This window comes from Dufourea novaeangliae, unplaced genomic scaffold (assembly GCF_001272555.1).
Source record: "Dufourea novaeangliae isolate 0120121106 unplaced genomic scaffold, ASM127255v1 scaffold177, whole genome shotgun sequence".
In the NCBI taxonomy this organism is placed as follows: Eukaryota; Metazoa; Arthropoda; class Insecta; order Hymenoptera; family Halictidae; genus Dufourea; species Dufourea novaeangliae.
The window spans coordinates 1,389,469-1,403,264 of record NW_015374070.1 but is presented as its reverse complement, the minus strand read 5'-3'; the positions used below and the strand labels follow the sequence as shown (position 1 = coordinate 1,403,264).

The 13,796-nt window shown below is 34.5% G+C and overlaps 1 protein-coding gene across 1 annotated transcript in view; it reads left to right on the top strand.

The window, feature by feature from the left end:
- The first annotated feature begins 2,125 nt into the window (after positions 1-2,125).
- LOC107190315 (syntaxin-binding protein 5-like) overlaps positions 2,126-13,796 on the top strand; it is a 42,673-nt gene continuing 31,002 nt past the window's right edge. Inside the window, exon 1 of the mRNA XM_015579106.1 lies at positions 2,126-2,694. Within this exon, the coding sequence (XP_015434592.1) occupies positions 2,575-2,694 (120 nt within the window). The 5' untranslated portion in view covers positions 2,126-2,574. The remainder of the gene's footprint in view (positions 2,695-13,796) is intronic.

Below are 13,796 nucleotides of genomic sequence, written 5' to 3'. Positions count from 1 at the left end.
GGTGGGAAGATGTAGAACTTGTGATTCCATCTACCTGCCTTGGGCCTCCACTCGCAGCAACCTCCTCGTGGTGAGGCCTGGGCAATCGGTATTATCATCGGTAAAGTACTGTAAACTGATGACAATATCGAGCTAATGGCTGCGAACTTCTAATCTATCTCATAAAATCACGTTCTATATTACATCGAACTAGGATTATTTTAGAAATCGACATGAGATTCGAAGTGTGAAAATGTCTAGTACTTTGAATGTTTTAGAAAATTATTCGAGATAAAGATGTATGGAACTACGGAAAATTACTTTAGATTCCTTTTCCTTATTCCGTAAATTCTTTGATGGGAATACGAATGCTGCTGGAAGTATGAACATTTTCACAGTACAGTGATATAAATGGAACTTTAAACTTTTTTAAGTGTTACAGTGATATTTTGTTGGCCTCCGTATTAGCGCACTGCACCGAACGCAGATAGCATGATGTTGTAGTCGCAAGGGAGCAATTGAATCGAATAGACGTATGGTACCGTAGCGCATCGTGTTGTATTTCAAACTCTTATATCATTATAATTTATATGTATATATGTATATTCCAATAAACATACGTCAGGTAATATTTTCTTAATATTATTAGAATTATTAATATTATTAATAATTCTTGTGCTAAATATTGTGCAATTCTATACTAATTATAGTTGTCTGGTACAACAGGTTACTACAGAAACTAACTACTGCCTACGTCTTTTAAACTTGGGCTGTAGTAGTATCTGCAGAAACTGCCATGGTTGTGGGGGTTACTATATAATTTGCTCACGGAAGCACGCATAAGTGTCAGTCAGATTTCGACAGTTGCACGAGCAACATTAGACCGAGCTCGAGAGTGTACGAGCAACAAGGATAAAGGATCACGTTTCAAAACTCTTGCACCTGCTCCAGGGGTTCTATGACCCCACTTTTTCACACACACGGGTTTTTTTGTGCCTCCACCGGGGTTCTATGACCCCACGATCTCACAACAGGGGTCTGTGGCGCCTGCTGTGGGGGTTCTGTGACCCCATGTTCTCACCACACGGGGTTTCTGGTTGAAAATACAATTTTTGTATTTCATTTTGTGTACACACCGCTCATGCATAACCATATATACCTATATTATTTTAACATTGAAAGTATTTAAATACACATTGCTTAATTATTAATGTAAACAATATTCTTTTGTGCTGAAAGTAAATATAATATCAAATGTTGATGGGTCGATAATCACTTCATTTGATACGAGTACTTCTTCTCGATACCTACTTGGTATCGCAACCGTATGTATCGATACCATAAGTACTCGGTATCGAAACAAAAGTATCGAGTAATGTACTCGTATTTACTTGTATACTCCAGTTATTGTCTTCTCTTTCTAGTGCCGACTTTATCCGTACCATAAGACCGCACAGTCTATTATACATATATATCTATGATACGTAAAATACGCCCAAAGTAGCTTCGACTTTCGGAAATGAGGGGTTCCTGAGGTGATTTGAAGCAATTTTTCCTTAGCGAAAATGTTATCCGAGGTTTTGTTAACGAGATATTAACGAAAACCCCCGACCAATCAGAGCGCGAGTCTATCGGTAGACCTCCCGCGGTAGCGTATCGTATCCGTTGGCTACGCCCTGCGATTGGTAGCCAACACTACCAATTAATAATTAATCTACTTACTATAGTTATGATATTTATGTATTCCTTATGCATAATTAATCAAAAATACTGTTTATTAGTATGATTTTATGTAAAAAATAACGATAATTATAACACTGAGCACAAAACTCTATCCTTGAAAATGGACTCCCGAACCGTCATGAGCAGTGTTGCCACGTTGTTCAGCACGGCTAGTACTAGAGTCGGCTGTGGTAACGTAAATAACTTGGTTTCATAGGGATTTACCCATCAGTGCCCATCACTACGCTACACTGTATAAATATCCCTAGAACGGTTAAATTTAGCATGTCTGCCATCTTTCTAACCGTAAGAACCTGGCATAAAAATCTGCCATAAAGTTTTGTTCACGATTGCGCACAGAGTACGTTAGCGGTCGTGCGAGAGTCCACATGAGCCTGTTGCCAGTTATTGATCCTGACACGGTTAAACAACACTGCATTGCTGTCAACTACGAAAACAATTCTAGTCACGAAACGTTTGGAAAAACGCGGCGTCGAACGGTTACGGTAACGTGTGCGCCTCTATATCCACGAAGACACTGCGATATCGAAATGTGCCGTGTCTCATCGACGTCATCGTCATCGTTGTTCTGTCAAAATGTAGAGACGGTCCCCTGAAGCTGAAAATATCGATGAGTGACATTTGCCATTGATACGGAAAGATGTCATCGGTAGTTTTCTGCGATAGAAGGAACACGTAGATAGAACGTGACGGATTTCTCTGCCATTAAAATATTTCTATTTATCTTTCTTAATTGAATTCATAAAAAAACACGTATACGCATACTTAGTATCTTGACTCTGAACTTTAGGAAGAGTTGAATTTGTGTCGCTGCTGCACATGTGATCCTTTGGGTGTTATCTTCGGTTCGTAATGAAGAAGTTTACAATTAAAGGTGTGCTCGACGGGTTCCGATCGTCGGTGCCCCAACCCGTCAAACCTGACCAGGAAATCGTCGAAAATTTACGGTCGGAACACTTTCAAGTAAAGAAGGTCAGTGATAACAAGATTACTCGTTTATCAAATGTCAAGAATATTATTCATTCAGTTTGAATTATATGTGGCCGTTATTAACTGTACAAAAAACATATGCGTATTGAGAACCGCGTTATTCGAAATGTATAAAACTCTAAAGTTTATTTTTACACTTGATCGAAATTCTCTATTTATACAGTATGACGAGCTGTCTCATTAGAGTGATAGTTGTCTCATTATGAAAATGAAAGTATATTAGTACAGTTGCTAATGTTGTCATTGGTATGTGACACCATGGTGTCATTGTTGTCTTCGGAAACGTACGCGTATGATCAATATGCTGTGCACGATTATTATTTCTTTTAAAATTCCGAAAGAAAACTTCGATGTAAATTTAAATTGATATGAAATAATTTATTATACAAAATCTAAGAAGATCGGTTTGTCGATAACTACATTACTAGATATCAGACGAAGTACAGTCGAAATTGAAAATACAAGTTAATGGGAACAAAATATTAATAAATTCGTTAGTATACAGTAGTTTATACATTCATAAATAAATTATAAAATGGAATGGAGTGACGATTGTTAGTTCAAATATCAATATAATATAGGTCTTCTGAGTTGTATTACACTTAAATGATTTGTCAAAGAATTTATCTAGTATAAAATTAAAAAATAAAAATAATATATATGTTTCTTACAAACATGTGACTTCTAATCTATTTGTTAAACATCTATATAATATATCGTATTTTTCAGATTATTGTAAACGCTTTTTTAAATATTACGATAGGAAGTTGTTTGTTCAATTTATTTGCAATAAATTTTACGCATTTATAGCATATCTATCTGCAAAACACAAAACACAGTTAGAATGTTATAATGAAACCGCTAGTAAATAGATTTATATTTTATTCTTTTGTTCGTGAATTACATTATGTATTTCTAACCTGTTAATTATGTATGCGGGTTATTTTATCCGTAAAATCATTCGGAAATAATTATGTGAATTCAGTATGGTATCATATTAATATATTCATTCGATGCTTATGCCATTGTAATATTTTAGTTTCGAAATGTGTTTGAAACAGAAAAACATTATACGCGTTAGCAAGTGCTAGTACATATCTGGCGATAGTTTGCCCATAGTTTGTCCAAGTGCATCTAACGCGTTATCGGGGTAACGTATACATATGTAAGCGGTGTACCAATATGTATATTCGAACACGATGACAGCTATATACAATGATTCTACTGGAATATTAATGCGGAAAGTGTGGATTCAGAAAGTTTTAATGACCTGTTTTATACTTCTGGAAAAACTATAAACCATAAAACTCATAAGCGGACTGTGAGTACTTGTATTAATTCAGACTTGCATACATCAATTTATGAAAACGAGAATTAAAGAGGAAGTTATTTCTTCCACTTATGGTTTTATGTTTAATTGTCTACTTGCAAATGAAATTTCATGAAATTCTGTATTCCATTGTTTCAAACATTTAGCTATGCTATAAACGCGCAAACATCCACAGCTTATCGACAGAGCAATATGCACGATTACTTATTTCTGAATCTTCGACTGAATGCCTTTTTCCATGACAATCATTGGAGCGTAACGATTTCATAGATATTTAAGATTATGTTGCATTATCGGTTCCTCGCGAATTTCAGTGTACTGATTTTTCAATTTCACTCCGTTTCGTTTAAAAATAGTTCCAGTTCCAGCCTCCTAAACTTGTTAACCCACTAGGCCACAAGTTTGCTCAAATTGTACCGTAGACTATTTATCCAGACAATGGTTTTTTATTAGTTTACATTTTTTGTATGGATATTTATTTATGACTTGTTCAGCGTGTTATTTAGATGACATCTCGCTTTTTCTGTAAAAAAAAACAATTTTTCTATTTCTACGTTTTCTAAATGTTTGATTTCATTAAAATATTTTTCTCACATTTCAAGTTAAAGTTACATAAATTAACGAAGCTAGGGGCCTTCTATATCACAAGAGTGACATACGAGCTTGTTTTTCGTTTTAACATAAGACTTAAAAATCAGTACACCGGATTTTAGATTTTTAAATTTGCTAAAATTTGAAGTAATTCATTTTTGTAGTTAAATTGTCGCAAGAACTGAAGTTCGTAATAACTGTAAAATAAATATTGGGGCAAATGTACATTGAAAGATAAAAGAAAATAATAATAGTACGATTAGTTTTTAGAGCATTAGGAATCGGATGATTAGAGTGTCAGTGTGTTAAATTTGAATCTTAAAAGCGGGAACGATTCCTTAAAATCAAAACTTTTCATTGCATGTAACAGAATATACTATTTGTCTTAATAATATAGCAATACAGTTTCAATTTAATATATTTTTTCGACCACTTATTTGGAAAACAGTAATGATTATTTTTAAATTAAACAGCATATTTGATTTTTTTCTAAGAAAAGAAAAGGATAAATAGTAAAATGATACAGTATTCATAGGCACGTTTAATATAAAAATTATTGGAGAATGAAGATCGATGAACAACTTTCCTTGCAGAAAATGGTCTGCTTTAGAGAGTAACAGCAGTTACAACTTATTTTTCTAAAGAGTTTTATACTGTATAATCACATCCTGATTACGCAATCGTTTTCAGAATTCTGTACACAGTTTCACAGGATTCATCGTGTTTTGAATTGAAAAATATAAGTAATAACTACTATTGTACATTGTGAATTTTATGTGTTTATAGTTACACGACAATATAAAATGTGATTAAATAAGTTCAGTTAAGTTCAATACATTTTCCGTTTTACTTTGAACTCGACAAAGTGTTTGAAATATAAAACTGACTACTTCCTCTGGGTTTGGAAAGTACTATAGAAGGATCTAAATTTCCATGAAGTTTCACAGTCTACGATTATTTTCATTTTCTGACTTCCTAAAAAGACATTAAAAATGTAAAAAGAATCGTTTAAGTAATGCATTGAATAAAAATTGTATTTTTAAAAACATTTTATCTTAATAATAGTTAATTTAATGTGAAGTATAAAATGTCCCTATTTTTGCTCAGCGAAAATGAAAGTGCTCACACCTGTGCTCACATCTGTGCTCACAAGCATGTCCCAATTTTTGCTTAGCGAAAATCGAAGTGCCAAAACCAATCTTTGGCGGACAATATTAAAGATTGCGTAAGTTTTTTTTAGTGAAAACGCAGTTTCCACGTGTAATTTCACGACGAACATACTTATTAAATTTATTTCTATTAAAATGGCATTATTTAACAGCGTTTATTGAACAGCGGGCTGTAGCATTTTGTACAGAAATACTGAACTAATTTAAATAATTTTTTATATAACTAATTTAGTGTCTAACTTTTTACATTAAATAAAATATGTACGTACTGAGCAGAAATCGGGACGTGATTAGAAGTAGGGACATTGACCTTAGTTATTGCAAGCAAATTATGATTCGCATACGTTCGTAGCGTACGAAAATGTGTAAAATGCAATAATGTACGAATTATCATATGATTCTTTAAATTTTTGCATTACTATTATTACAATAAAACCCTTCACAGAAAGAATAGATCTTGTTTTAATTTAAATTTCTTAAAAGTTATTAACACTAAACCTACCGAACCCTTCAGAAAAGAGGAATTAAAACGGCAAAACCGATCATTTGACCAGTCGTGGTAGGTTCAGTGTTAAGGAAGAGTGCAGTAAAGAATATTTCTGCAGGATCTACTATAGCTAGTCATTGTTAAGTATTTTCGTAATTGATGGGTGTGAGATTGAGAGGTTTAGTGGAAAAAAGACCCACGCCACTCTGTAACCACCTAGTCCGTCTACACCTAGGACATTTGTCGGCGGACACGGGTCCCCGGACGAAGTCTTTTGATGTCTCCGGACAGTCGGAGGACTGGCTGCCGACACTGTCCACAGGCAGTCTACGAGCTACCTGGAGACATTTCGTGGACATTCAGACATATGGCTCGTCTTTCACGTTTACGTCCCACTGAGAAAGGACTGTAACGTTTCTTTAAACTTGTGACGACCTTTTTTCTCAACTAATGGCTTGCGACCCAAGTTACTAGAAAAATTTACTCATACGGCCGCACTCATAGGACGCAGATCCGAGTTTTCTCCGAAATTACTGCAGATATTGACTTAATTTTTTTTAATCAAATGGGACAGGGGGCTGATCATTTGTGTGCTGGGGTACGATCATGCTGAAATTATACCTTCCTTCTCGTGTCTAATTAAATAGTACATATATTGCCAAATAAATAGCTAGAAGAACATGATTTTAGACAGAATCGAATAGTTTAAAGTACTTATTTCTAACCATAGTTCGAATGTAATTTAATTTTTCATCATAACTCAACAGAATAAAAAATTAAAAAAAAAGTAAAACGATATTCCTATTTAAAAAATGAGTGGAGCTCCCTTGTCTCTCTAGCAGTCACCTCAGAAAAATGTCACACACCAAAAGATCAACCCCCTTGTCTCATATCATTGAAAAAACAAGAAGTCGATATCTGCAATGATTTCAGAGAAAACAGTTTGTAACACTTTCTTTGGCTCACTTGATATGAAACTTGATAGCAGTCGATGATGACCACACCTTGGAGTTTTTGGGCAGGCAAAGACCATATGCAGGAAAATTAAGGATTTTTGTTTTTGAAATTCAATTATTTACAAAATACAGGACCTCTAAATTTACAATTATGTGTATTTCCTATTTCCGTGAAACTATTTTATTTTATTTATTCGTAAAAATAATGAAAAGTTGTATTTTATAAAATTCTTTTATTTTATAAATAATATCATTGAAACGGGCACGAGGCCTGTAGATATTGTTTTTAGTCCTCATTGAAGTAATATGGAATGGAATTTCACTGTCCTTAACTGCTCATAGGGGAGTTACTTCTAATAGTTCCATTTTCAAAACCAGTTACTTGTAGGTAGAATTTCAAAGAATACGGTCATATTTCTTTTAATTTTTTGATCTCCTACCCTCCGGGTGAAATTTACTAAAGAAAAATTTGTTTATAATTTTCCATGTTATAAAAATATGTATTCAAATAGGTGGAACCTTCTTGATTAAAATAACCGAAGAAGGAACTCGATACGATAAGAGATACAAATTTTTAAGTATTTTGTTGCTCGTGATCTGCGACGCAAGAGTCCTCGACTGTTGTGTCCGTTTGTTTTCTATTCCAACGACTCCCAACGCACACGTCGCTGTCGCATATGGTACATTCACCATAACTACACGTAAAGGCCTGCGCGCGCAGACAACTAAAGTCCTTTGTACGCAGTTAAGCCACTGTACCATATGCAACAGATTTTCGTTCATCTTCAAACTGCTTTTATTTGTGATATATTGAATCTCGAAGTCAGATATACCTCAGATAGCATGTTGTTGGCGAAGCAGTAGGGATTTCTCATCTTGATAACTATATTATCATCACCACAAAGTTCTATAAATATTCTCCAATTAATTAATTCGCTAAAATTATATAATTCTCCACTCTTCCAAAATTGTACCGCATTTGTGTCAAACAAGACTAAAAATTGAGAGAAGGGAAAGTTACAGAAACTTTGAATTACAAAAGTTTCCAACATTAATTCTCCGATTAATTAATTCATGAATACAGGTGTTTTTTTTAGATTCATATCCTCCATTTCTCTGTAGATATAAATTAAAAAGAATCTACAAAAAATTTCGTCATGTATTATTCAAGACCCTACTTTGGTTGGGTTTGCTCTTTAAAATAAAAAATTCCTTGGTATAATTGCGCAGTTCTCCCTTCAGTTTCTCACTATCCTTCCACCTTCTTCCTCTTTCGCCCATCCGCAATATTTCGCCCAGGTTCTATCCCGGCCTTTCCCGTTGATTCCACTTTTAAATTCTTCCTAGCCCTGTATGTGTGCCAGATTCTCATTTTCTGTTTTGCATAACCTACCTTGTACCTTCAGTTCTCTTTCTTCTTTTTTTGTATTTCGTCATATCTTCCGCGCGTTCATTATTGCTTATTTCGATGTGCTCTTATATTTTCTTCCAACAGAACATTTACAGTGTCCGTCGCCGATTTTAATGAATCTTTGCAGACCCGTAAATATCTCACAACCAGGAATAGGGGATATGGATGTTTTTAACTGCCATAGCTCGAGTTTAATAGGTCACATCAGAGTAAAGGGATGAAAGATTAAGTATGTTTTCGAGAATTTTTGTATCGAAAGAAATATGAAATTTTATGAATACTTTGTCAGTCGGCTAAAGGTACATTTAGGTACACTATTAGGTTTCTTTTAGTATTGATATTATATTGAACTTTACATATACGAATTTTATTAGACGAAGTAAAATTGAATAGACTCTGTAGACATTTTTCATTGAAATACAAGTGTTACATGCATCTCATATCCATTACATAATTATTATACGGAATTTGAATACGTCTTTTCGGAGACACTTTTAGCTACCATCTTTACGCCAAATATTATCATCGCTAAATACTATTTTTTTTTTTTCAGAAATTTACATGCATCTTTATAAAGTTTATTTATGAATTTGGATTAAATGCACATCTTTTAATACGCGTGGAAGGAATGATAGAACTTAATTGTGATGATGTGATTATATGAAGTATCTTTAATGTTTAACATAATTGATTTTATTGTAATGACTCTCTGCCCCCGCACGAGTAATTCAATTCCTCCATGTGGCCCGGGTCTAAAAAAGTTGAAATGGTTGGAAAGTTGGGGTCAAAATCTCCTCGGGTAATGCCCACGGTAGTCTCAATTGCGAGACTGTGATAGCCAAGGGCGCCAAAGCCGAGGCTGGGCCTTGGAGGGGTGTATCGAAATACCCCTCTCCCGAGTGACCACGTTATAAACTAAACTAAACTAGATAGTACTTTGAAACGAGTAGAGTGCACTGCGTAATTTTGCAGTAAAGAAAGAAGCTATGTTAGTGATTTTCATTCGTAAAAGTAACGTCAAATATACGTATTGGTAAAATCGTTAATCTCGTGTGCAATGACTTGTCACGTACGCCAACGACAAAGAACTCTTTCTTTTTAACCCTTGACAGTTTCTTGGAGGCTGGAATGTACAGGCTTAGATGGGACCGTCACGTCCGTGTTGGTGCAGTGATCTAGATTTTTCCGGAATTACAGTACCGATTAGAGGATGCATACGTGAGTTTTAGACCGATTTCGGGTATATAAAGGGCCACGGATGTATCCTCGACGGTTACATTTCGAATCTGATTTCCATAGACGAGAGACGTATTAGCAAGATCGGGTCAATCCCCTTCAAGCAATTCATAATCATATAATATGTAACTTTACTGTTAGGCATTATTTTAACGTGACCCCGCATTCTTTCTTGGTGCGTGAACATTAGGGAGGAAATTAGTTTTCGCGACTCTTGCAACTCAAACATTTGTAAAGTCCTCTGGCTGATTTAGAATCTATTTGTATTTCTTATTCTATAAACTTAGAATTCAATTAATTTATAAGTTTTGAATCATATTCGAATTCCCAGCTCGAGTAAAACTCACAACAGTACACTTTTACCGCTCGAGGTTTACTGTATTCTTAATTACAAAGTTACGAAGCCAAACTATTCCTTTAACCTAAAGCGGCTCCCAATGGTGAAACAGACACTGGTTCATCCGTGATCCTAAGCGGCTCCAGGTGATGAAACAGACATTCCCGACTAGGAATTTCAGTTAGGCAGGCATTAGGTCCGCATTAGGCTAGCCTAATTTGGCTGTTAGGCCCTAATGGGGCAGTCCCATTGGGCCCGCATGCCCCATGTACCGCGGAATACCTACGCCTGCCTAATTGGGAAAGCCGAATGAGGCCCGCATTGGATTTTTCCAATGATAACCCAATGAGGCAAACCGCATTAGGCCCAAATTAGGCAAAAACGAATTGATGCAACTTAAAACAATAAAGAAATTAAAACAATCTAAGGACGTCGATATATTATATTTTTTTCAATTTATTAAGATCATTAAAGGAGAAAACAAATTTGAATCTCTGTCTTCTATTTCTTGCAATTGATCCGAACAATTTTTATTTTGCATAAAGATCCGCAGTCTACTCATAAGATTTATGGTAGTCTTGAGTTGGTTACTTCGCGAATGAGTGAAATAAAGCTGTTCTTTTATTACAATATTTTCTTTTATTATGCACATTATTGCAATCGTTGATTGCAAGGTATGGGATGGTAACAAAAATTAAAATGATAAACTGTTTGAAATAATATTAACAATAATAACACTAAAAATAACAATAACATGTGATATTAAAAGTTTGAATATTAGTAATATAAAAAATTTTAGTAAGAAACATCAATCTTGATGTAAGGTCGTTCGATCCTCTTGTGTCTGTCGAATTTTCTTCTGCCGTTTAACTCGCCCTCCTTCCCAATCTCTACAATGATGTAACACGGTTGACACAACTTTTATTATATCGCTTTCACTCACAGGACTTTCAGGAGATGAAAAAGTTGACAGCAGCGATGCTGGAATAAAAAATTAATTTCATTAGATTTTTTCATAATTCAATTAACACAAATCTTATAAGTGGATAATAGAAAAATACCTTTGACAATGTTGTAAAGATTTGTATTCACAAAAGTGAATAATTTTCCGTCGGACGCTTTCACAGGATTAAATTTCAATGCAAGATCTCGTGCTACACAAAATCTCAATATTTCGCCCATATTCCGAACGATTGTTGCCCGTTTGTTTATTATATTTATGAATTTTTGTGCCTGCAAAAAATTTCACGATGGAATTAATTCTTGTTTTACATATACATAATAGATAAATATATAGAGACGAAATAAATATATAAAAGTTTACCAATTTTTGACGAAAATCTTTATCTTCTTTTATTCTGTCGTCGAATTTTTCGAATTCTTCTTTCGTGCGACAGGGAAGGAATTTCCAATTATTTTCGAAATCCGAATTCACATCACAGTTGACACTACTTGTTGTTTTATCTAATAATTGTGTGATGGCGACTTTCAGATCAACCATTTGGCTACCAAGTTGGCTCATTTGAATTGACAACGACTGATGGTGTTTCTGCATCGTGCGATCTAAATAATCTGTAATTAAATTTAAATTTTATGGTTGTAAAAATGGGTATAAGTATTGTTGAACGGACGAAACATATATTTATTGTTTTAAATAATTTCTTCATCTAACAGGTTTATCATAATTACCTTTCAAAGAATTTATTTGGTCTTGATAAGTAGTGGCACACGAACATGATAGTTGAGTTATCGGTAATTCGTCCCTTTCATTTGAAAACATTTTCTGCATCGGTGAATTTATATCAGGATTACTCTCTGATGAACTTTTCGATGGTGTCACTTTTTGCCTCTTTACGCCTACACTCGATGAATAATTGCTCCCACGTGCTGTAATAATCCTCCTTTTTTTTTTATCCATTGCACTAATACTGTTTATATCACGATCCGTATCCAACGAACTTTCCGAAATTATTGGTGTTACTTTCTGTCTCCTTACGCCTTTACTGGATGAATAATTATTGCTTCCACGTGTTGTAATCTTCTTTATTTTTTTTAAATCCATTGCATTATTGTTGTATGAATTTATCAGAATCCGCGTAAATGTAGGAAGGGTATTTTATTAAATATAAAAGATCAACTCCCGAAATCCGGATTTCCGTTATTCAAATTTAATTATAACGTCTAGTCGCAGTGATGGTCCTCGAGAGAGTGTGCTTTCCTGCGTTTTCCCAAACACCTATTGGTTCGTCCGCGACTTTCCGTCGTTCCATCGGCTCCTGGTGATGAAACAGGCACTGGTTCGTCCGCTCCTAACACACTACCTAACCTCGGCTATGGCGAAGACTGTCTCTAGCCCTCGGCTCGTAACAGACCTAGTAGTGAATAGTGAATAGTAGCACATGGTCACCCGGGGGAGAAGGATCGTAACAGACCTAACACATATCTGAGTTTTACTCAAAAATTTCGATTCATATAAAATTATAGTTGACCACATAGACTATTCCGAAAAGAACTGATCGAGTGACAAAGAAGGTATTTTATCATTACATGACCTGAATAAGAAAACCCAGGAGGTTTTTTAACTTGCGTCATGTAATACTTTGATCCCCGAGAAAAAATTAAAAAAAGTTAAAGGATAAATCGTAGACTGCCCGTGATAAGAAATATTAAAATTCCTGTTTTTACAGATACGTGTTATTTTTATCATTGTAAGTTATAAATATCTGTGTCATACACTTGATCTTCCCGAAAAAACAGGTTTATTTTCTGTAATAGATATATGTTTATTAATAGAAAACATCATGGTAAGAAAAGTACCTATATTTATAGCTTCGTTTGTGATAATAACCTTTGAAAATAATGAATTAATCGAAATTATTCTTTCCATGTTTAAGTTAATAGCATATTTAGAAGTCTACATCATGTAATAACAAATGCAAAGGTACAGTAGCAGAAAGTTGTATTTAAAGAAATATGTGTTTTTTATGTTCATACTTATTAGTGAAAATGATGTATACACTTTGTTATTTTTGTATGCATATTTATTATGCACAATGTTTCTCTTTGCTAGTGTGTTCATCTTTTAAACAATTTTTATGATCGTCGCTGTATTTTCTTGACTATAACTTCGACAGTAATGGAATATTTAGTGTTACATTATCTTAATGCAGTATCAAATGTGACTAGTCTGAAACTTATAACCAGTTTCTTTGATCCTTGATATCGAGGTTTTAACCAGCTACTATTTGCCTCTTCAATGCTGCTTTAACCAACTCCTTGACACCTGAGATGTGGCACCTGTAGATAATTCCTTCTGACACTGAAGCTCTTTTATCTAGCTCCTTGACACTTCACTCGAACAACTTTAAACAGAGTTCTTTTAACGTCTCTTCGGAGCCGTTTGGACCACTTCTTTGGACTTGGTTCGAGACATTTTCAGATTGTCCTCTGACAGTAGAATATCTAGGCAATAAATCTTCGTGAAAGAGATATAATGTGATCGTAAAACCAACCGGTAGCCAAAGTATATGTGTTCCAAATACTAGGGCAAAAGAATCGACAAAAATG